The 25,780-nt window shown below is 36.4% G+C and overlaps 1 protein-coding gene across 1 annotated transcript; it reads right to left on the bottom strand.

The window, feature by feature from the left end:
* Positions 1 to 1,191: 1,191 nt before the first annotated feature.
* On the bottom strand, positions 1,192 to 22,049 carry LOC139729515 (peroxisomal carnitine O-octanoyltransferase-like). The gene is made up of 15 exons (XM_071640440.1): positions 21,927 to 22,049; positions 21,301 to 21,425; positions 18,863 to 19,044; positions 18,256 to 18,386; positions 16,720 to 16,831; positions 15,642 to 15,729; positions 14,255 to 14,368; positions 12,291 to 12,395; positions 10,729 to 10,812; positions 9,668 to 9,778; positions 8,786 to 8,916; positions 7,351 to 7,474; positions 2,899 to 3,071; positions 2,182 to 2,301; positions 1,192 to 1,645 (listed from the first exon to the last, which is right to left on the bottom strand). Exons 1-15 carry the CDS (start codon positions 22,036 to 22,038, stop codon positions 1,525 to 1,527), a joined length of 1,833 nt encoding a protein of 610 aa, XP_071496541.1. The 5' UTR covers positions 22,039 to 22,049; the 3' UTR covers positions 1,192 to 1,524.
* Between the last annotated feature and the right edge of the window lie 3,731 nt (positions 22,050 to 25,780).

Here is a 25,780-nt window from a genome sequence, read left to right as displayed (position 1 = left end):
TCACAAAATTGGCAAAATATTAAAATGACATGTTTGTCACAAATGTATTGAATGTTTAACTTCCTTGACCTATGTTTAATTGGAAGAATAGGAGAGCATGTATTTGGGTATTTAAGAACTTTAACTTGACTTTGACCATTTCATAAGTTTATGCACTGAGTAATTTTCAAGGTATGGAGAAAAAGCGCAATTTCTGTATTGAACAGTAAATTGTTATCATTTTCATCTGGCCTTTGATTTATAAGAGAAGTACTGTCAGGCAGAACATACATAAATTCAGCATGTACTAAGTTTCAAGATAACTTGAGCCACTTCCGAGATATGGAGAAAAAAGTAAGTTCAGCACTTTCACATGATCTTTGACCTTTTGACCTTTGACCTTCTTGGCAAAAAAAAAAAATCCCAGAGAATCTCTATTGGGTTAGACATGCATACATCAAGTTTAAAAAAAAAAATATCCTGCTGGCATTGCATAAATATAAGGAAAATAGTAAGATTTTGAAGTATTGCCCTTGACCTTTGACCCCTGACCTTTGACCCCATGAACCCTAAATTCCCTAGATAACCACTGCCAGTCAGTAGATGCATATACACTATGTTCCATGAAGATACCTTGAACAATTTCCAAGATACAAAGAAAAAAAGTGAAATTTTAACATTTTACTTGACCTTTTGACCTTTGACCTTTTCACCTCATGACCCCAAACTTTCACCAGAGAATCTTAATTGGGTAGTACATGTATACACTAAATTTCAAGAAAATATCTTCAGGCATTGCATAGATATGGGGGAAATAGTAAAATTTTAAGCATTTGACCTTGACCTTTTGACCTTTGACCTTGAGCATGTGCACCCAAAAGTTGATAGGCACAACTTCACCCCCTAATACACATACATGCCAAGTTTCATTAGGATACCTCAAAAGGTTTTGGTAGTTACCCTGTCCACAAAATTCATTACGGACGGACGGAAGGACGGACGGACGGAAGGACGGACGGACGGACGGACGGAAGGACGGACGGACGGACGGACGGACGGACGGACGGACAACCCGAAAACATAATGCCTCCGGCACCACTTCGTGGCGGAGGCATAAAAAAATAGAAAGGGTTCCATATTCTATTTTGTCCAACATAATGAAAAAGCACTTGACATGCCTCCTTCAGAATGGAAGGAGAGTATTAACATATATTTGTAGTAAGTTGACAGAACATGTACTTTTCATGAAAGTACTTAACAAGTTTTTAAAAACAAAGAGAATTTTGTAGCATTCCTTTAAAATTCTTTATATTGCTGTACTATTGTAACAGTATGTATTGTTAATCTTCCCACCCAGGATTTTCAGCACATATTGGTTTAAACCATTTTCTTTTTCAAAATTCATAACTCTTGACCAATGACTCAAAATATCCTAAAATTTTCTCTGATATGTCCTCTTCAATTGCTCTGCATTTTCTAAGTTCACTATATGCCTAAGGTATATTCCATCTGAATAGCAAATCAACCACCATCTGATGGCCGGGATTAAAGTTTGGCACACTGTAGGAGATTCCATATCCGATTGAGGGAGAGCGTGATTTGGTGGAAGAAGCGGTTGGCATCTGTTTCCGAGCAGTTCTTGAAGGCACTGACCGTGAACTGGAACCTGCAGAGGGTGGTATTACAGACATATGCTGCAGAGGCTTGTGGCAAAGTCCGTGTAATTATGATGAACGCTTCAAAATTTGTGACAAGCACACAAAACCTGCACTTTGCAACTGAATCTGCTTTACCCTGTCATGACTAGCAGTAACCAATATATACAAAAAATGTCTAGATGGCATTTTGAAAATGGTGCTGAAGGGGTTAATTACCCCTTTATGTGCTATTCAAAGCCACTTTGATGTAGCTTGCCTGCTTTTTCTGCAGCATTGTAGATAATTACTGCTAACCTATTGAATATGGACTGATTTTCCTGCAACACACACTTCCTATTTACTCGAGAGCGAGAATACTTGGGACAAGTCTACAACAGGTAGACTTGACTTAATTAGCAGGCCCACTCAGGGACAACAATGTGCATCACAAAAACAGGGAAGGTGACTGTATAAACGAATGAAACATGTTGAGGATGAACAGGTGAGCATAAAGACAACAACAACAGCAAAAGAACAAGGAAGAAAAAAGAAAGTCATAACTCACTCATTGCTGCCGATCCTGTAGCAGCACATATATCCATCCTGCCTCATAGGGGCTATGGCTCCCAGGATAGGGGTGTACCCAAGGGTGCTGGTAGAGAGAGGGAAGTTACCTCCACCTCCACTGAAAGGTGAAAAACCCATTTCAAGAATCTCTTTACTCCTCTAGCTACATATATCCAAATTACCTGTTTAACATAGCTTTTCAAACCTTTCTGCCATCAAGACAAACACTCTGAAATAATCATGAAACATCCTGGACACCATCATACACATTGAGACAAGATACAAATATTATCTATATCAGAGAGGATTTTGCCCTGTTGTTCGTACGGACCTGATGTGACCATGCCTTCATTCAAACAAAACTAAAAAGACAACACGTACAATCCTTATTAGCATTTCGTCGCTTGTACAAGGAACTTTATTGTCTGTTAAAAATACAAAATGTATGGCAGAAGCTAAGGGCCCTAGGAAGTTTACATCGTGCAAGCCTTAGGGCCCTTCTGCCGGGCAGGCAACCATTCTAAATGATGCTGTTGTGCATTGTAAAGATGGAAACAACAGCCAAGGTTCTGGGTGTGCAGATATCTCTAAACATAATGGCGACTGGTGCCACCAAACTGCATGTGCCTAGTGCAGTGTGTACAACTTTACACGTATGCATTGGTGAGTGATGAGGTCAATGACATTGCAGTCAAGGACTTTTGGGGTCACTGACCTGAGAGTGTAGGCCTTGTCCGTGAAGAGCTCTGGGACCGGTAGGCCCATCTCCTGAGAGATGAGGTAAAGACCAAGGAGGTGCCGGTCAATCCCCTGACCACTGGAAGCTTCTGCCATCAGTGCAAGGTGTCGATCGTGTGCTCGTTTCAACAAGGCAAGCTGGCTGGTTTTCTACAGTTGACATGAAGAGTGGAAATTGATGATGAAATCCTAGACATGTTAATGGGGAAATTTCTTTGAATCTTGATAGCTTTTAACCAATTTAGCTTTAATCTTCTGCCCCAAAGGCATTCAAAACAAAAATCTTCTCTATATCATGATATCATAATTTCTACATATTCATTGCTAGTGTTCATCAGGTAAAGTATACATTCTTTTAACTTGAGCTCTTTTATTGTACCTTAATTGTTTGTTCTGGGTGCAGAACTTTCTTTCTTTTTTTTCAAGCTAAATCTATATCAGATTCTTAAATTTAAGACTTAAAGTTGTAACTTTAGAGTTCCTATCCTCTCTTGAAATTGTCTGATGTTTGGAGATATCGGCCTGACTTCATGCACATTGTAATTGAATCAAACCAGTTCTATCTGATATTTCTCTATCAAGATACGCAGTGAAACTTTAGTGGGCTTATCATTCAATGATTTCAAGATAACTCCTACAGGGAAATTCCCCTGAAGACTTCATGGATTACAAAATGGCAAGTCATGATCGTCAGTGGAAATCCCCACTGCTACACACTGTATTGGCTAACACTGCTAACCAACTCACTGCCATAACCCTAATGTGCTCTTTTTCAAATCGCATCAGAGACACTACTCATTTAAAGGAAAATGTTAACTTTGAGGAAGCTATCAATAAGAAGATATACTACAAGGGTTCAATTTCAATCATAATGATATTACATCTCAAATGGCATGGGTGGGCAAAAGAAACCCACTAAAAAACAAAACAAGATATATGAATGGAAAATTATGGCTAAAAAGTGGTCAATATTTAAAGTTTTGGATAAACCCATGTGATGTCAGCTCTGGACAAGACAATTATTGATGTCGTAGCGGTGGAGGGAAATGAAGAAAATACCACGAGAACTCTATTTATTCTTATTCTTCTAGCATGATGAAAGAGCAGTTGACTCTGTCCCTTACAGGGCAGGGTGAATAATGCCACCCTCTTCACATGTCAGCCACAAAGTAAGGGAAGAGCATGCTAAAAAAAATAATAATAATAATACAATTAAAAAAAGATTTACAAAAATGAAAGTATTCTTGAGTTCTCTTTCTACTAGTTTTACATCATTCAACTACTACAACTTTAGATTCCAATCTAAAGGTTATTTTGTTTTTTTCTGGATGCTTTCCACACACCCTTTCACTTCCCTCGAATCAATAACAAGATGAGACTTTGTGTGGTTTGGCAGGAAGCTAACGAGACACATAAATCATATCATGTTAAGGAAAAATAGCCAGTGGCCTACATGGCAACTGACTGGGTGAAAATGGCGGAGTTACACCGGGGAAGTACAAAATGTTGTGCAATATCCCTTTCACTAAACATTTCATACAAAATTACAAAATTTATCCATGTGATTCTGAGTCATTCTGCTCCTCTAGATGTTGTGCCCTAATATGGTAAAGGGTAAGCTCACTGAGCCATAGCTTGCCTATATTTGGTCAAAGGCATCTTCTGTACCATTGTGAAATAATATCCCAACATCTGGCAATATATGACTATTCTGCTTGCAGTCATGTTGTTGGGATAAGTTTTGCAAGGGAATTTTGCCTCCATCTGTCCTGCTATATCATATAAAAGCTATATCACCATCATCAAGATTCAATTTATTGTTTATTCTAATATAACAATCTTTTTCAGACAGAATTGCAACAAGTCACTGTTATGCTAATACATTTGAAAGCAGGAAAAAAAAATGCAAACTGTGCATAACCTATTTCACACTATTACAATAAAATCATTGAGTTCCTGTGAAAAAAGAAATTTCTGTGGTGTGGAAATTTTCATTAATTTTGTGCAATCAGAAGCTTGTGCAAAAATAAATGAACTTGCCATTTCTTGCCATTCTCTTAAATCACAGAAAACAATTTTCCATGCTACAAAGACAATCATTTGATCACACTATCTGAGCTTTACTTCTCTGACACCAGTCTTGATATTGCCAGTTTGGGCACAAGTCAAGGTAATATAGATATTCCAGCTGGCTTTAATATTGATGTCATCACAAAAAGCAAAAATAAAATCAGAAAAAATAAATAATTCTTTTTAGGGGTCATTACAATATCGAAAAAAAAAGAAAAGAATCTTTAGTTGTGGAGCATACCCATTCTTGTAACTTTGCTATGAGTCATATCTCTCACATTTTTTAAATCTGGAACCAAAGTAAGAGGTCTATGACTAGAAGAAACAAACATTTAATGATTTCAAACCTTCATTGGGAATTGTGACATTAAACTTTGTTCATCGCTGCATCAGATCGCAAGGTAACATACGGTTAGCAGTCCAACACATGTTCACCAGAACTGTCACAATTGCTCCATCTCAATTCATTTGTACAAATACTATGCACAGATGCAAATCTAATCCAAAACAATGGAGGGGAACAGGTCTTAACACTTGTTTTTCTTTCACAGCTAATGCCTCTGTTTGTGTGAAAGTAGTAAGAGATGAGACAGTACTGCTAAACACTCCATCCTGCCCTGCTTAAAAGCTCCCTTTACCTAATCCCCTAATCCCTATCATGTCCCCTCAGACTTCCCGTTGGACTGAGCTACATTGCTACACTTACTGGCAAGTGGGATTGCCAACTTTACAACTACATGTATTAAAACGTCAAGTTTGGAGAGATTACTCAAATGCTCCTGAAAAAGATTTAGAAAAAAAAAAAAAGTGAAAGCAGAAATCAATGAAACTCAAATACATAATCTGTACTGAGGGAATGCAGCAACAGTAGCTGAACGTATTTAAGCAAAGTTTGAGGTAAATCAGATAATCTGTTCCAAACTTATGCATTTTTAAAGATTTGGTGCAGCCACTCATGGATGAGAAGACTACAGCACTTTGTGATATCACATATGGAAAACAATATAGAAAATACATAGAAAATTCAACATATTTTCACTTTTCTAGCACAATGAGAGAGCACTTGTCTTCCCTCTCTCAGAAAACAGAGAGAATAATAAAGAATTATTACCCTTTATGTCAGTGATGGGTGGAGGGAATGAGTGCTTTCCATTAAGAATGTAATTTTGTGGGATTCTGTTCATATATTATGAAATTTCTCATAATTAACACTCTATCCACAAGCGGTTCGCATTTAAAATTTCTAGTCTTGTGGACATGATAATCGACAAACTTGAATGTTAATATAATAATAATAATAATAATAATAATATGAACACTTGTAATGCACCGGTATCCATCATGAAAAGATGTTCATGGCGCAAGAAAGAGAGGCAGAGAGAAAAAAAAAAACAGTGAAAAGGAGGTATGAGAAAAGGAATAAAGGAAATGTTTACAAAAAAGCTTGTCTAAATAACCAAGTTTTAAGTTAGCTCTTAAACTCACTTAGAGAGGACAGATTGCGTATGTTATGTTATATGGTCTCTTCCTGAACTCAATTTACCCTTAGCTTTCTGGTAAACTTTCCAGGGCATGCAATACACAATGTATCTGCACATTATCAACTTAATTGCTAATGTGTGTATGTTTTCTTCCGTCTCTGTGGTTTACTCAAGTGGGACTCTTGTTCTGTGGTTTAATCTTAACCCATTGAGGACGAGTCCAGAGTATACTTGGGCAAGCATCTATGGGAAATGTGTGTTGCAGCAAAATCAAACCCTCCTCAACAGGTTAAAGGCTAGGCATCATGGGGATGCTTGTCATAGTTTATAGTATGGGGTAAGCTCTTATGATTGATGGCTAGCCTGCCTCTTAATGTATTAAGTCAGTGGCATTCTGCTTGTAGACATATGTACACAACTTTTCCATTGGCTCCCCCTGAAGTACTTTCCTTTTCTTCAAATTCTGCAATATTTAAAAAAAAATCACACCCTTCACAATGATAAACAAGGACAGCATCACAAAATGATTCAAATCTTTCTGTATCCAGAGAGCCAAGACATCTTGCATCAAAATCCAATCTAAAGAAGTCACCATGCATAGTGCGATCTAATGATGGGTATGTGGATTAGGGCAAAGGTCAAGGGAGGGGTATGTGGTAAATGTCCAGGAGGGTAGTTGTCTTAGAACTGTAATGATACAAATGTATGTTGGCAAGTTCTTCACATTAGCACATGGCCATGAAAACAAGAGTATGAAATAAAAATAGCATCATACATGTATGTTGGAGGGTGAGTAAAACAGACTAAACATAATAATGCAATTACACCTTTAATAGATGGTTTGCACTTATAATTCAAGTAATGTGAGTTTTGCTCACATCCACTGCTGTGTCCTGCATAGCTTTACACCAGTCTATGGCCTCCATAGTACAGGAGCGATGAGTCTCAGTGCGACCACGATAGAACTGCCGAGTTGTAGCTGTCTCGTAAGCAGCGCCAGCCCTTTGAAACAAAAACAGACAAATTCAGTGATTATCATTATCCCTCTCTTTTATTCATCCCATTATTCAGTTTCTCATTCAACTGGTCATTATTCATTGCTAATTCATTCATTGCTTCTATTTTATTCAATACTACATTGTGTACTACATTCACTTATATATTCATTCATTCATTCACTTGGTTACTCTCTCATTTAATTATTCATTCATCCATCCATTTACTCATTTTCTTCTCATTTATTCAATACTATATTCACTTAATCGATTCATTCATTCCCTCAGTGACTTTCTCATACAACTACCCATTCATCCAGTACATTCTTCATTCATTCATTCATTCATCCATTCATTTATTCAAAAGTCAACTAATATTCCTGAAATTTATAACATAATGTACCATAACAGTGGATCTTATTGCATTTATGCAATGTATTTCATTGGCAAGGTGGGAATCACAACATTTCGATAAATATAGAATCTTATTGTCCTGGTTCACTCTGGCTGGCACAATGTATAATGACATGTGAGATATTCCAGGCACAGCACACATTGTCTTTGTAAAGATGGTGTCCTACATGTCAAAAATAATAACCATATAAAAATTAGAATTCATAACATTTGCATACACATCATCAATGCAAATCATCCAGATTATATGGGTATATGACCATAACTTGTTCTGAAGCATACAAGGGCAGAATATCTTGAGTTTGGTTTAACTGCACTTATAAGACTAGGTAGCATGGGGATACTAGGGAGTGGGAAGGCTTGCCCAGCGTGCAAAAATTTGAGAATCCCTAACGAATTGTGAAGAGTTATACTAGTAACTGGTAATCTCTATGTAAGTATACACAAAGCCAAAGAATTTCGACTTGAGTCCACTGTTACAGATTAGTGTATGCTTTGACATAAATATTTGCTGATGGGCTTCATTAATTGTGGTTTTTTAATGTACCCCAGTTGGTTACGAATAAAGATTGAATTACAATCCCCATGCTACCAGGTCTTTAGTATTTCTAGTCATCCAAAGTGTTCGACTGAAGCTGAATGATCAAAGGGTGACAGTTAACAAACTCTGTGTGTAAGAGGAAGCAACTAGTCTCATTGTATAGTGTACAGTAGACTCCCATTATAACGAAGTACTCGTGACTGGCAGTTTTCTTTTGTTACAATGAAATTTCTTGGTAACCGAAGAGACAAACAATTAAAAAAAAAGCATAAAGAGGATAATGTTGCGGCCTCACTTTTTATTTCGTTGTGACCGGAATTTCGTTATAACCGTGATCGTTATAACGGGAGTGCAGGCATATACCTTTTAAATGCAGTGTAGTATGCCAACTGCATGGCAAGCTGGATAACTGCATCTGGATGCAGCTTGTGCTTCTTTAGAAAGTCTTTGCCATAGAGAGAATAGGTGCTGCACACAACTTCATAGGTATCCGCCTGCAACGACAATCACCACGGAAACGACATGAACACTTTCTCACTTTACAGATAATAAAAGCTGCAAACAACTACTTCGGCATCCACCCTCTTTGATGTGAATATTACCATGGATACAGCATGCACACTTTCTGCCTTATTTTTCACGAGAACAGGGTTGAAATCTAAGCTTCCTTGGTAACAGCGCATCTAAATATCTATCGTTTGAATAGTCCCTATTTTTAGCTACAGATGAATATTCTGCTTTGTCAGATTACAATATTTCCCATATCAATAAGACATACCACAGCAAAACTAAAGCTGTGTAAAATTTGTACAGCTCGTTTTATGACTTCACATATTGATATGGAGAATATGCAGACATACTCACATAATTAAACCTACATATTCAATATACCTGGTGTTCTTACTAGATAACTACTCTACATCCTCTTTGATGAGTGGCAGAAGGAATGCATCTTTTCAGTAGTGTTCTTATTGATTGAACAGGTTTTGTCAAAATCATGTCTGGCAGCCAAAGGCTGAATTGCACATGTTTACAATCATAAAAACAGATTATTGCAGTACTCTGAATCGACAATGATATAAAGATATGATACCAACAAACAATTCTAACTTTCATGGTAAAGCTAAAAAGTAAAAAAAAAAAAAAAATACATGCATAATTGACAAAACTAAAACTGTCCATGCTGATGGAAGATGCGTTTTCTTCAATGACAAAATATAATGATACTAGGGTTACATAACTTACAAGTTTGAGGTAGACGTCAGTGGCATGCTTAATGTCCTGCTTCACTCTCTCATCGATGGTAAAAATGAGCTCTGTGGGCATTGGGACATCTGGCCGGACAGTTCTTGGTCCCTGCAGTTAGGGAAATATTATTTCTAGTGAGCCACATTCATCAAAAAGTTACTGACCAAACATTTCACATTCATTGATCAATTACATCAAAGACTGTTATGTTTGACCAATGAATAATTTGTGACTTTCTTTTTCATAGTATTGCAATTGAATGCAGTGATTTAGCATTGTGTTTTGATAATACATGCAATTTGAAATCTATTTTAAACTGGTAAGCAAAACGAAATATTCATCACGTATAGCAAAAAATGACTTTTTTTTTTCTTTTGGCATTTACTTAACTAGGGATATTGTCATACCTGATTTCTTCAGAACTACAATATGTAAATCTGATGAAACTTTCATTAAAAGAACATATGAACTAGGCCACATTATCAAATGTCCGAAGACAATTTTCAAGAATATACATTTGCCATGATTTTTTTTAAATCTCATTGAAAGATATTCCGGCATTGACTTTTATACCACTTCACTGCAAGTCCAAACTGTTCAAAGAATATATCCTCCTGAAAGAAAGATATTATTTGGAGGGGTGAAGGTTCAGGTATAAGTTTGTTCAATTTGTCTCCCTCTACAAATTATATTTGTTAATTTACAGATCAGCAGTAGCGATCTTAACAATCGAATCTATAGAGGGAGATACACTGAAGAAACTTAGACCTGAATATATCCTCTTCTTTGACAATACCTCCCCAGATACTTCTCCAGATACATCATTGTGCTAAACGGGTAACGGGGCGATCGCTAACGATCGCCCCATCAATTACAGGCATGCTTACCTGGAAACATTAAACTGCACATTACTTGAATATGAGCTCATTCTGAAGCAAATAATTTTCACACAACAATAGATATATAACGTACTCTTAAATGAATCCCACAAGGATTGGAACAATCATCCCCAGCATTCCCAATGATCAGTTACTAGCTATCCCCTTTAATCTACTCACTGGCCAGTCCCCGCCATTTTTCACCAGCTGTTGGTATAAGTAGAGTGACAGGACCACCACTGCCATCCCATCAAATGGTGCATGCTGGAGAGAAAGGTAATATTTGTCTTTCAGTATTATGGGAGGAAATGAGGTTTTTATCAATCTTTCCTCAAATTGGTTTTATCAGTAGCACGCTTACACACATACTGTAAAACAAGGAATGTTTGCGTGCATTTTAATTTCGTGAACTTTGTAAGAGCCAAGATTCGTGAAATTAAAATGCATGCGAACGTTCTTGTCTATTAGTATACGTATCATGAATATTAAAGGCAACTCACCAAAATTCATGCCGTGAAAATGGCCGTTGGCTCCAATTCGCGAAAATTTCATGCAGTGAAAATATTGTGTTTTACAAGAAAGGTTGTGGATTGGGTTGGAAACAAATATTCCAAGATACCTTCCAAAAATGGAAGGTGGGTTTTATTACTGTGAAAGTGAAATTTACACAGAATACAATTTTATAACTGAAGGCATAAATAGATTCACATCATGCAGATTTCTTTTTTTCAATCAAAGATGCTTTTACATTAACTTCTGTCCGATTGATTTTAAAATGTGTAGGTACTCTACTATCATTACCAAAGTTCTGAATGAAACAAACAATCACTTGAGTTCATTTCAGAAGCAATTCCTATTTTAACACTAGTCAATCATCAAGGATATTATTCAAATTTAATACTCTACCATACCAATATTTGACGGAAAGTCTGGTGTTAAAAGGCAGCACAAAATTTGCATAGCAGCTGTACTTAGATTTCTCTTGTCCATTGCCCCCATCCTTTGGAATAAACTCCCTCTTCATGATCAGAATGCCTCATCTACTGAATCATTCAAAATTCTTCTCAAAATTAATCTTTTTAATCAGCTGTATTTTTTCTTTTGCATACACAGCTATTCATTGCTTATTATATCACATATATATTTTCTTTTCTTTTTATTTCTATTATTTTAGTTTTGCATTGTAATTATGTTATTGTGCTTATCAATTTCCTTGTATAAATAGCACCAGTGCACTTTGAAATACCTGTATAAAGTGCCATATAAATGCAATAGTAGTAGTAGTAGTAGTAGGAATAATAATAATAATAATAATGATGATAATAATAATGATAATTTATATTTATTATTATTATAATTATCATTATCACTATTATTATCATTATTATGATTGTTATTATTATCATTGTTATTATCATTATCATTATTATTATTATTATTATTATTATTATCATATAGTAGTAGGAATAATAATAATAATAATAATAATAATGATAATAATAAAGATAATTTATATTTATTATTATTATAATTATCATTATCACTATCATTATCATTATTATGATTGTTATCATTAACATTGTTATTATTATCATTATTATTATTATTATAATTATTATTATTATTATTATCATCATTATTACCATTATTATCATTATTGTCAGTGTTATCATTACTACTACTTTCTGTACTACTACTACTACTACTTCTACTTTAATAGAATCCTGTAGAGCAAAACTCACATCTATGCTTGAGCAGAGAACTCCATTGGAAGTCACAATCATGCTGTATGATTTATCAAACCACCTATTATGTGGAGACGGCCCAGCTATGCCATGCTGACTGGTCTGGAAAATCAATACACACCATAAAGTCAAACTATGAGGCACTGAGGATAAGAGCACACAGCACACATATGGCTAAGTGATTCACTAAATTCACTAACACACAAAACAGCTTCTACTGACCTTGTATCAAAAAGCAAAAAAAAAAAAAAGTCCTCATAAGAGAAATTTCTTTTCTTTTTTTCTGTTGGTGTGCAAGCATGTCAGATTTCAAAAGAAGAGATCATCAGCTCTAAAGTGATGCACAGTTTATCAAAATTATAAGTTTCTAAGTAACCAAGGCAGAAAACCAAACTCGTACTTTAATTTGAGTTAAGGGGCTTTAAGTTCAGGGTCTATGGAAGTGCACCAACTTTATCTCTCTGAAGTGCACACATATAAAGAGATTTTAAAGCTCTACTGCAATCAAGGGATAACTGCATATGCCAAATATTTTGAAAGCTTTATATTTTTTTGCGAATTTCGCGAATCAGGTGCTATTTGCGAATTTAAAGAGTAACACACACAAATATTGCCTCTGTCAGTTAATTACATGAATGCGATGTGCACCTATTATTTCTCCAATCATGAAGTCCCTATTCGCAAAAATTTAGACTCTCTAAATATATGGCATATACAGTATTAGATTATCATAAAATTGGCAGACCGGTACTCATCAAATTACTCGTCAAGAGTATTACAAAGTGTTAACACTTTTGCTGACTATTTTTAATTGTTCTTGTAAGGCCTCCATCTTGATAAAACCTCAGTCCTATTCTGAGATGAACATTTCAAGGGCCATTCCAATCAGATATAAAAAAGCTAAATGAAAGCTTATTACTAGGTAACCCTTAATTAAACATGTTATTTCAAGTGAATAATAATGATCACAATCAAATGCAAAGTAAATGAGGAGAAGCAGTCATTATCTCCTATTAAAGTAAAAAAAAAAATTCCTGAATTCTCTTTTTGAATTTGAAAAGAACAAAAAAAAAAAATACATGTATATCCTTCAACATCAAAATATTCCAGAGTTGAAATTATTATGCAACAGTATATGATCGCTTATACCGATACTACTTTAATATACATATACCTTGGTGAGTTAACCCAGCTCATTACCTAATCCACTTTGCAAGTTTTGAAGCGACTGCTATTTCTATTTCGGCAAACCATGTGAAACTTACAAATTTCTTAACTTCCTTACTTCCAGTGAAAGCAAGAGAATATCAATAAGAGGGGTTAAGGTTGAGGTGTGAATTTTCTCCAATTTGTCTCCCTCTACAAATGAAATTTGCAAGATTGCAACTGCTGATCTGTAGTTTAACAAACATCTTTCAGTGTTCTCTACGTTAGCTTTGTCCTTCATTAAAGACCCAGTAACATTGGGATTCATGGGTGTTCCTATTCATTCGCTGCCCACTGGGGTACATTTGAAAACCGCAAATAGCACTGGTCAGTGAATATGTACATCAAAGCTTATGCTCATGGGTAACAGATGACCCCAGCTGAGATACTTTGGCTTTGTGTGTATTCACATTGAGACAGTGACAAAGCTGTAGGCCAAGTGGGCTTCCTAATGATTGTTAATTTCAATAGGTAAAGTTAAAATTTGCAAATGATAATTATTATTCGTACATGTTAACAAGCGTTTTTAGTTTGAAGTGCATTTTGGCCCCAATGTAGATAAAGTATTGACATACAGCCATACTTTGTTAAAACGTAAGGGGAAAAAAAAATGGGCACGTGTATTCAACTATTGGCACTTCATATTCCATTTATTCGCAAAATCATGTGTCACTTTATGAACAGCTTTATGGCAACAGGGCCCGGGTCTTTAAAGTCAACTAGAATGTGGAGCAGCGTTTCAGCCTTTGTGTTACCTCAGCAAGGCTTTGTGGGTGTCCGTCGTCCAGGATGAAACCTATGATACTGCTCTCGATTGTCTCAATGTGGGCGTGGTTGGCTGGGTCCAGAGAACACAGGTGTTCAAAGGCCTGGGTAAATGTTACAATGGATACATACATACATCAAAAGTGAAGTATTGTCAAAGATTGATTGACCAGCATCAGGGGTGGATCCAAGAATTCTGTAAAGGGGAGGCACCTTTACAAAATTAAAGGGGGGGGGGGGCATGCATCCCTCCCATCTTTTTTTTCTTTTTATTTCTTTTGTTTTTACAAAAATAAAGAGGGGCCGCGCACATGGTAAGCCCCCTCTGGATCTGCCACTGAGTATTGAAAAGATAAAAGCTCTTGTTGTGTTTGTTTTGTTTTATTTTGTTTTGTTTTGTGGTGGTTTTTTTTGGGTAAGTCCTCTTCTTGTTTTCACTACAGATCATCTACAGATGGCAAGCATTAATATAATTACACCTGTCAATCTCCTCTGACAGCTCTCTATAAAGCATTAATGGATCTTTAAATATTAAAGAAACTCTGGTTTCATTTTTATCTTCAATGAAAGCATGAGGCATCTTCTAGATACCTGAAGATGGCTTCATATTCAGTTTGATGCTCCTGTCATTCTGTGACAAAGAGATTGAGTCATATTAATACCTGTAGTGCAGTCTTTTCGAGTAACATGTAGTCTCTCCCTCCTCCTCCCCCCCCCCCCAAAAAAAAAAAAAAAAAAATATATATATAGTACAGGAAGTTCTGAAAATGATTGCTAATGCTACTACTTTTAACATCCCAGCATATATTCAGCATACGCTATGAGATGCTGAAGGTTACTGCAGGACCCAAGCTTTGTTGCCCAACCACATTTCTATTCATTTACAGTTGTATATTCACATTATAGAATTTCATCACAAAGGAAACTTCTTGGCCACGCTGTGTGAGAAAATAATAAGACTTCTAGCGTTAGAAGGTGACAGTGTCACCACTTCACGGAGTGTCACACTAGCCAAAATTGTAATTATTAAAACATCTTGTTTTTTAATATCTTTATCATCTGAAGTGTTCTAAGAGCAATCACAAATTTGGGAGGAGGAGGAGGGGAGAATTACAGCCAAAAAGTTTCATTTTATTGGTGTTGAACACAGAAAACAATATCACGGCAAAAAAAAAAAAAAAAAAAAAAAAAAAAAAAGAGCAGGAAAGCACATAAACATACATCGCTACAAGTTCTGGCAATAACATCATGCTCATTACACAGGTGGAACAGATACCACACGTGTGACAGAAACATAGCAACAGCAGTGAACACTCTAGGTTTCAGTTCACAAGACCGAGTCTATAAACTGTTGCCGACAGTGGGCAACTGACTTACTTTTGCAGAGGTGGTCCGGTCATCTCCTGTAAGAGCTCCTATGCACTGACCCCTCTCTTGACTCATTTCCTTGATGTACGTCAGCTGCCTACGGAACAATTTAATCATAGTAATTACTGTATACACCATAATATTTTGTGAAGTTTTTATTTTGACGAATTTCACAATCTACAAAAATATAATTCCTGAAGGAGAGCATGAGTGGAATAATACACTTCAGTATCCATGAATGTTTGGATTATCATACCCTGTTTCCTTTTCGGATGAATGAACATCTACGTATATGGAATTTGTGTGTTTGCAAAATAATGATTGGACCTTCAGTATTATGAACTTAATTTCATTTTCAGATCAACTACCCTTCAGAATGCACTACCCATTCAAGTTGACTTCAGTAAATCAGTTGATAGCAGCTATAAAGTGAATGGTACAAATTTTTATCAAAATCACACACAAAGTAAAGATATTTGGGGAAGTCTAACAGTCAATCATTTTCCACTAATAAAGATATTGGTCACAAAATAAATCATATCCAAATAAGCAAGGTGACGATATCATGAACTTACAATCTCCAATTTACATCATTGACTTGAAACTACAGTTGTCCTCATCCAAAGTCAACCCTGCACAAGTCAAAAGTCTGGCTATACACATACTGTATACAGTATGCCATTTTTCCAAGTCAGGTGTTATTTGCGAATTTGATAACATGCAAAAATATAAACTCTGATCTCGACATGCATGTGATGTGCATGCACACCTTTCTTCACCCATCACTGTACTCCATGATCGCAAAATCAACCACTCGCTAAAATGTCACGAAGTCTTCATTTGCGAAACATTAGACTCACTACACGGCATATACAGTAAACGTGTCTTTTAATACTTCTTATGTGAAAGATAATATTCACGTAATTCTAACATTCTCCAGTCTCTTTGTATTTGACTTAATAGGCAATATTGACGGTACTTCAATTTTTTTTTTTTAAGAATCGAACTAGTATAAATGGAAATTTTGTTTAGCATACGAAACAAAGAAGGCTGCAATCTGACTATTCTAAAAATGTGTATGATCTACCTGAACAATTCTGGTGCTGAGTTCAAATCTCCCTTGTTGTCAAATGGATACATCTTGAAAATGTGACCATTACACATGACATGTATGTGCCTTGGGCATGGTCCCTCTTGCTCTGCAAGGAAGAAATACGTAAATTTTTTCAGTAATTCATCACAAAACAATGATTAAAACATTACAATTAGGGAATACAAGACAAAAAACAGGCATTGACACACGCTTTTGTACTTCAGGATACCCTGCATAAATATATATCTTGATAACAAAGAATATAAGTGTGACTCTTACTGTTTGTCAAAAGTTCTTTAAAACTGGAGATGTCAATTAATAAAACACAAATGTAAACATGGTGCATAACCAAACAACAAGAGAGTTGAAATACAACACAATATCATGTGGAGTGAAAAATGGTTACTGTTATGTACGCTATATCTAAGTATTTTTTCTTTTCCCCACTTCTCAGTATTTTCTCACCATCCTCTTTATCTCGTCTTCCCTCTCTCAGCCTACATTTTGTTGACAATCCCGTTCTCCCTTTATTCCTCTTTTTACCCTCTTTTTCTTTATCTGTATAGTCTCACCCTATCATTTTTTTTTTCTAACTCCTCCTTCATCCCCCTTTTTTTAATGAAATGAAAATGTAACACCATGCACAACCCATTGAGGATGAGCTGATTTTGTTAAATAGTAATAATACGCATTTCTCATAGACACCTGCCCCAAAATATACTAGGGACTTGTCTTCAACGGGTTTAAGTTGAATAAATATGAATATGGTATAGTCAGGCAAACCGATTGGTAGCAGTTTCATTAAACTTAGACATGAAACAAGAAAGCAACTGAATTTGAAGTTTCACATATTTTCACCGAATGATATCAGTCACAACCACAAAGGCAGATATGAAAACGCAACGTTGCCATCACTTTACAACTCTTCCACTGGTCAAAACAAAAACAAAAAATTACTGAAAATAAAACCCCTTGACACTGAAAAATCATCATTTGAGGATTAAAGCAAGAATAGATTTTTTTTTTGTGGGAAAGAACTTATTCCTTTTAATTTCAGGTTAAAAAAAAATGAAACTTTGTAAAAGATGTGTTCAGGTCAATGGGAAACAAAGTGAAGGGACGACAATCACCTCTGTTAATTTCTGTGTGTAAAATGTAATTAAAATCACTTTTTTTATAAAAAAAATTACATGAAACTATAGAATTCAACAACTTTCTCATGTAGATCTGATTTTGATGAAATCCCTACCATTCTGCTCTTCTGATTTCAATTTGTTTAATATCAGTCCCAAGCATACTATTACCTGGACCGTTGTCTATTGTCTATTGGCAGGTGGGTGATAAAAAGATCTGCTCGTCTTCAACAAGTTCAAGCTAATTTGAAACACAATGTGAAATTGCGGCAAAACTTTGTATGGCTAAGAAAAGACTTTGTCTGCTTCTATGGTGTCTATGAATGCTAGTAATGATTATCAGTCTCAGACCATGACACTATAAATGAAGATGACAAGTATGCAGATATGTTCATACCTGTCTTGAAGTATCTGTGAAGTGTATCTCGTTCTATGCCAGGCTCCCGGCAAGTGTGAAACATTCCCTTCAGCTGGTTCATAGAGAAGATGCGTGTCCCTGCACGATTCTTCTCCACTGGATACTGTTCTCTACATCAAAACAGCGCAAACAATGATTTGTACTCTGTCTCAGTTTTCTTTGATTACTTTGTTGAAGTATGTATTCTTTTGAGGCTGCCATGGTTGTGGAACATCTGGAAGAAGGTGGTTTCATGGTGCACCATGTATTCTTTCTTGAATTGAGAGTGGTCCTAAAAAGGACCATGAAAATTCTTTAATGAATGAATAACAGATATGCAGTCAAGACAGCATTATACATATAATATACTGGTTATGGTCACAATCACTGCTGCTATCATTATCATCATATTCATCACTGCTACTATTTTTCATCCATATTACAACTATTATAACTATGATCATCATTGTCACTATCACAATATACACTACTTTTACTGAACATCACTAAATTGCATTTGTCATTGAAAAAGCTGTAACTCTGGTACTATGTCAAGAAGTGCATAACAAAACTCCAAAAAGGGGGGTAATTCCAATAAATAACTTACTTCCTGACTATTTCGTGATACGACATTACATGCCAGAGTGCGATGGCAGCCCTCTCCAGCTGTGAGCCCTCTCTGGGAGGCCAAACAGACTCTTGGCTGGGGACTGGTCCAGAGGGGTTTTGTAACACCCCCAGGGGTAGACGCGTTGCTAGATATGCATTCTCCTCCCACCACTGCTCAAGCTGCATGGAAGAAGAGACACAGAGCACACCAAAAAAATCAATTTTCATATTAAATCTTATAATTTGTAAAGAAAAGAATGTACAAACAAATATGAATTACAATACTCCCAAATTACAAGGCTACCAAGCCCACCCCAACCCCACCCTTCAGATCTCGGCCGTCGACCGCGCGATCGCAATGAAAATTGGCACACAAATTGCCTACGACGTAATCTACAGTACCATGAAGTTAATTTTTCAAAAAGTTATAATTTATGCTAAATTATGCTAATTTATGCATAATAATGCATGAAATCAGACAATTTGGTATAAATCACTAAGTAAAGTTCAAAAGACACATTTTTTGTTCAAATATTCATTTTAGTGTCCTTAGCAAACGTAAGAGAAAAAAATGTGTGATCAAAAAAAATTCTTATAAGAATTGTATTGTTTTTTAATTTCTTATGTATTTCTTTGTTTTTTAAACTTTGTTTTTCATTGTTTTTTTGATGAAATTTGTCCACAACATTGTTCTTAACCACAAACTGTGTTATTAATTGATTTTAATCAATGAAACCCTCAAATAATCATGCTTTTATGTAATTTGCCTGTAAGCACAGTTTGCATTGAAATTGTACACAAATTCACGTTTTTGAGCAATTTTTGGTCTGACATGCACGTACAAATTCATGCACAACTTTGCAACCACGCGCCCGGGCATCGCATATTTGGTGTCAAAAGATGCGGGAGACTCGAAAGAAGAAAGCCATGAAACATCGTGGTGATAGCTTTTCACGACAGTGATACATCGCGCGGAACATCGGCGGGGAGGGGGGGCCTCGGAGGGGGGGCCGAGGCCCCCCCCCCCCCCCCCCCCCCGGCCTAGTTAGGGTTAATTCTGGCAAAACATGATTGAAAAACATCTCTGGATCGAGATTTGAAACTTAATTGTAATTAAGTTTCAAATCACCCTCTGCTATTCCAGTTTATATTCACATGTGAATTGACATAGCAAATTTGCTTGATTACAAACTTGATTGGAGTTTGCTTCATTACAAAATTGTTTCAAATTAAGCAATCTCGGTACGTTTGCAAACATCACAAAATTAATGATTTACTGTACATATCAATCAAGGTAAGTCACCTTGGTGTCTATGACTATGAGTACCCCCTCTTATTCTTGACTTTGTAGACTTTGTGCTCAAACAACAAACCAGAGCTTCCATTACTATAGAGTGGTGTCTAGAACCTAACAATGGCCACATACTATCACCACAGCATGGCGAGTTTTGTGTGTGTGCTCAGTGAGTAAATACTGGGCAGTTCAGGGTTACAATGGCTATACTAGACAAATGCGTGCATTTGCACTTTGTATTCACTTTAATAAGGTATTTGATCTCTTTGACAATCTAAACACTTGACAGCCTAGAAACCCCCACCAATGCCCTTTGCAAGGATTAAAAAATGGAATAATACAAATGTATATGATTTATAAATCATTTTCTGCTGCTTCTGCCCTGCATTTATCCTGAAAAAAACAAAACAGAACAAAACAGGCACACAAATACACACACATTACATAAGCCATTGTCATGGGGGCTCAATAGGAAATGTATTAAAAAAAAAATAAGACATGAAGATTCAGAAAGAACACTTGAACAAGTGGCAGCACAATTTCCAATCATTATGTCTCTGTAGGTAATACCACATAAATGATAGATTTTAGAATTGGCCCTTCACCTAAGATCCCTGCACCACTCTCTAATGATCACATCCTTATTTATGCAAACAAGTCTATTTCTATGGAACACTATTTCATAGAATTCTATTGAGTGCATGATATGGAACCTTTGCAAAAAGTTTGCAGAAACACAATTTGCATGATGTTTCTGCATCATATGTGATAAAGGCACTATGTTTTTCTGTTGGAAGAATAAAAAGAGATAAATCACGATGGTTTGCAAATAGAATTCCTGTTATTTGGCTGAAGTATACTTTACCCAAAATGGTACTACCCACAGCAGTCAAAATAATAATGATGACAATGGCAATAAAAAATAATAATTACGATTATTGCAATACCTACAAAAAGGTTCGCTTGTTTTAGATTGACTTTATTATTGATGATGAATATCTCTCAATTATTATACATCATCATCATTATCCTACGGAGTGGTACAGTGCAGAGGATACAATTATCACAATAACTTTACTGCTCAATATCATATTGTAACACAAACAACATCACAAGCATTCTGTGTTTTTCTTTGCATTTACCCAATTTTTCACCGTCTTGGATTTCTCAACAAGTTTAGCATGGAGAGTTCTGCCTAGTCCTTGTCCAAAACTTCCCACAATTCTTTGTGTTTCCTGAAAGTCCTCCTCAGACAGGAACGGTTTCACTGTAAATGAGAAATTGAAAATAGTGCTCTAGCTTTAAGACTTATAATACTCATTATCCATAGACACAAGTGTAAGAGGTGGGTCAAACTTAAAGGAAGAGAACAGATTTACCACTCCAAAAATTGCATGTGCTTTCATCAATTCAAATCAAGTTATCTACATAAGGATTCTGACAAGATAAAAAAGCAATAGATAACAACATTTTATCAAACTGATAATATTCACAATTGACATCATTTTTTTGTTGTTGCAAAGTTCAAAATATAATAATTATGCTGGTATCCAGAAAGGTGCATTTGTCTAGATAAGGGTATCCAAAAACATATTTTCTTCTCTTCCTTTTTCCTTCATTTTTGGGGTCTGTAGATAGATTACTACGAAATTGTTGGTATCAGCCACCAAAATTAAATCCCTTATCTGCAATTTCATAAGAAAACGGAGAAGAAAAGAGGTAGATAGCAGAAACTACAACAAACCAGGGATATAAAAGCACACTTTACCGGATTCCAGGTACTTGTGAAGTGTCTGTTGCAGAGGTGGCACTGGAAGAGGGGGCAGGTCATCATCATAATGAAATGTTTTTTCGCCATGTTCAGCTGAAAGATTTTCCATCCTGAAGTCCCTCATTCGAGCATCACACTAGACTAGAGTTGAAGAATGACTAAATGAAAAAACATTATAACAAAACAAAAGAGAATGCTGGATGTTAGTGAAGATAGAGCACATCATGTTTGGCAATTGTTTTGGAAATATGCAGTACCGGTATCATAGTTTTTTGTTTTGTTTCGTTTTGTTTTTTGCACAAATGATATAAAGTTGAGGCATTATCTTGTGAGGTTTTGCATGAAGATGTCTGGATTTTTTTTTTTTTCATTCCCACAATAACTCAAGATTATAACAGTTGATAAGATTGCACAGAATGAAGTCACAAAGGGAACTCTCACAAAATAAGAGAAAAATACTCAATCTGTATTACTCATTAGTTTTACCCCACATAGATTACTGTTAGCTGGGGTTCATATTCCAAATTACACATTAAGAAATAACAAATGATGCAAAATAAATATATTTGTATGATTTTTTATATAAAGCAACAAGAATCTGTATCACAATATATTCCAACACTAAATTGGCAAAATATCGAAGACAGGATAAAATACTGGTCAGCATTGTCACATGGTCTAATCTTGAACAGGTTTGCACTGCCTTACCTGAATCGCCTGATCACACAGCAACCTGTTTACTACGCAACACGGTGTGCTACCAACAGTCAACTGTTTGTTCCTCAGGTTAACATCGAGTACAAAAAACATAGTTTTTCTTAATATGGTCCAACGCTCTTTAATATGTTTATACACCTTCCCGCCCAGACGCTGAACTCATTGCCCCTTTCTAAGAAGCACTGTCGACCATAACTGCATACCTTATGATCTTAGTTTGCCAAAGCATGATGGAAAATATTTTTTTTTCGTTTATCTGATTCTGTATCGAGTTGATTTGTTTACTACTACACTGGTATCCATTTAGTGACCTTTGCAGTGTAGTTGTAAAGAATGATTCGTAAATACTGTATATATTTTGCTGTTTTTTATTTTTGAATTGTTCGTTTTAATTTGAAAGTCTATGTTTACTGTCTACAGGGCTTCCTTGAAAAGCAGGTCTGCTGGATATCAGCAGTAACTGAATGGAATATCCCTGTTAAAATATGTTGAACAAATAAATAAATAAAGTGAAAGGGGGTATGAAATTAATCAGCTATGCATTAATAGGGAGGGGCAGAAGTTGAGACATGGCTAAATGTCAATTAAGGCAGAGAACAATGAATGAAAACAAAACAAAAGAGTTAAATAAAATAAATGTCGGCTTGAAATTTCAATTTTAAACTTGAAAGGTATCATACAGGGTAACTGCGAAACACAGCCCGAACGTCACACAGTTATATACTGTACACAGTATAACTGTACACAAGGAGCGCCCTAGGGTTACATACAGGGGAGTGACAGCAGAAGAGAAAGAAAAAAGGAAAAGGCAAAGAAAAAAAAAAGAAAAACAAGAACAACAACTCCCACATTCATCCATTTCCAAATGAGTATCTAGTAGGCCAAGCCATCACCCATCAATTTTGGCTAATTTTTCCGCTATCTTATTACCAGCATGCACCGACCCACCTGGTATGAATACAATTCTGTGTATTTAGCTAGGTTGGTTAATTAGGCCTTAGCCTACAACAGGATAGTATTCAGTGGCGGATCGGGGGGGGGGGGGGGGGGGGGGAGTGCATCCCCCTTTATTTTTTACCAAAACAAAAGAAATAAAAATGTTTGAATTCTTCTGCTTCTTGTTCCAATTAAGTACAGACCAGCGTTATATTGTACTTTCGTAACGAAGCTTTGTAAACTTCTTGTTGCAACCCATGTTTGAAAATTTCGAGAGACTCTACTACTGTGAGGTGCTACTTGGTGGTAAAAGATGGGAGTTCGAACTTCTATATTTTACTAGAAGATCTAGCCAGTGTCTTGGAGAGTTACCAGAAGCATTCCATATCACTACACACAGCTCACAATGGACATTATGTATGGATTTCTACAGTGAAAGCTAGACAACATGAGAAAATTATCTCCAGCGTTTTAAGGGTCACCATGGCATAGCATGAATAGGTGGAATAGACTTGAGTTATTAAACATCGTGTCGTATAATTAAATATGACAAAAGCAGACAATACTTGCTTTCTAATTCACGGCTTCTGTCACCTTACATTCACGTCGCAGCCCCGCCAGTTGATGCTCTTGCACTCGCAGTCGACAGTGCCAGCATGCAACAGGCAGGTAGCAGGGTCGTGTGCGGGTAGGGCCCGGCAAGGATCGAAGGGGCTGGACTAGGCTGGAGCCGGAGCTGACTGTAATGTGCCCTGGATGGATCGAACGGGGTCAACAGGGTCGTCGGTCGCAGCGGGCAGTAGTGAACGGCACGGCAGCGTGTAGTCTGGGCTCCGTCCCCTTTTCCTTGGTGCGACCAAGAGAGGGCGCAAATTTTCTTATTGCGATAATCGAGAGACTGCGCGCCCAACGACGATTCTCGGGTATCGCAGTTCTCGGCGTATCGCAATCCTCGGGTGTCACGCCCTCATACGGCTTGTCGCGTACAATCACGGCTACGAGTAAAAAGAGTCCAGAAGCTAGACTAGGCAGCGTGCAACACAAGCCGCACTTGCACTGCAATCATCCGATTCGGCCGAGGGCGCCGCGATGGGGGATCACCGGGGAGCCACCGGGGATCGTCCGATTTGTCGTAGTCTCAGTCCCAGACCATATTTGGTGCACCAGTACTAAAATCCACAGCACATTACATCATGGACCTACGTTGACAGTGAAAATAAATGGAGCCCCCCCCCCCCCACACACACACACAATTTTTTGGCCTAAAAACCCATAAAAACAAACAAACAAACACACACACGCACAAACATCAAACACACACACACAAGAAAACTTGTGACTTTTGAGGGTTTTCACAGATCAGACTCCAAAATCACTGCTCTTGGACATAAAAGAATAATGTAATCATGATAATATTATATTACATAACTTGCCTTGGCGACTCTGCATAATGATCTCCACCCCAACACAGAAACAACACAACAATTAAACAAATCACACACACACAAAGAAAACTATGAACAGAGAAATACAACTCTGTGCTTTATTTTTTACCAGTGTATAAGATAATCGATTTGTACCATTGTCATTTTCCTTGCTTTCTTTTCATCCTTCTCATTGATTTTCATTTCTCCTACAACTCCTCCTAATCCTCTTGTCCTTGTTCTTCTCCCCTTTCTTCTTCTCTTTCTTCCTTTCTCCTTTTTCTTACTTCTTGTTTGTTTGTTTTTATTCTTTCTTTCTTTTCAGGAATAAAAGAGGAATGATGGCGGAATTGCGTCAAAAGCCGCCAGAACCTATCAAACAGTTTGTATTTGTTAATAGGAGTTTCTGCAATTTACAAGCATTGCTTCTCAGCAGGTCTCCTATTTTTTTCCACCTGATGTATAAATATATTAAGTCTCTTCAGCTATCTGTCATCATTGTCAAATCATTGATTTTTGTCTTTTCGCCCAATATTACAAATTTGTAATTTGTTATTCTTGGAGGAATTGAACAAATAAATTGAAATTGAAATTGAAAATTGAATTGAATTGAAAAACATATCAGGTACTTTTGCTATTTTTTACAAAATTTTGCAAACCCACAATCACACACTTACAAACACACACACACACACACATCAAATTTGTGTTCTTTTCTCACCGTGAATGTTTTCAGAAGCATCACAATTTTTCTTCAGCATTCATCACCTGCTT

This window comes from Diadema antillarum, unplaced genomic scaffold (genome assembly GCF_040938485.1).
Source record: "Diadema antillarum isolate AM-2024a unplaced genomic scaffold, OU_Dant_1.0 seq00000244_RagTag, whole genome shotgun sequence".
NCBI lineage: Eukaryota > Metazoa > Echinodermata > Echinoidea > Diadematoida > Diadematidae > Diadema > Diadema antillarum.
The sequence above is the reverse complement of the archived record's forward strand: the minus strand, read 5'-3'. Positions and strand labels throughout refer to the sequence as shown.

Excerpts from the sequence above, each read along its gene's own strand:
- LOC139729515 (XM_071640440.1), bottom strand. The coding sequence starts at position 22,038 with ATGGAAAATCTTTCAGCTGAACATGGCGAAAAAACATTTCATTATGAT. Across the intron at positions 9,779-10,728 it reads AAAATGGCGGGGACTGGCCA|GGACCAAGAACTGTCCGGCC; the intron begins GTGAGTAGATTA and ends CCCTAACTGCAG. Across the intron at positions 8,917-9,667 it reads CTGACGTCTACCTCAAACTT|GCGGATACCTATGAAGTTGT; the intron begins GTAAGTTATGTA and ends TTGTCGTTGCAG.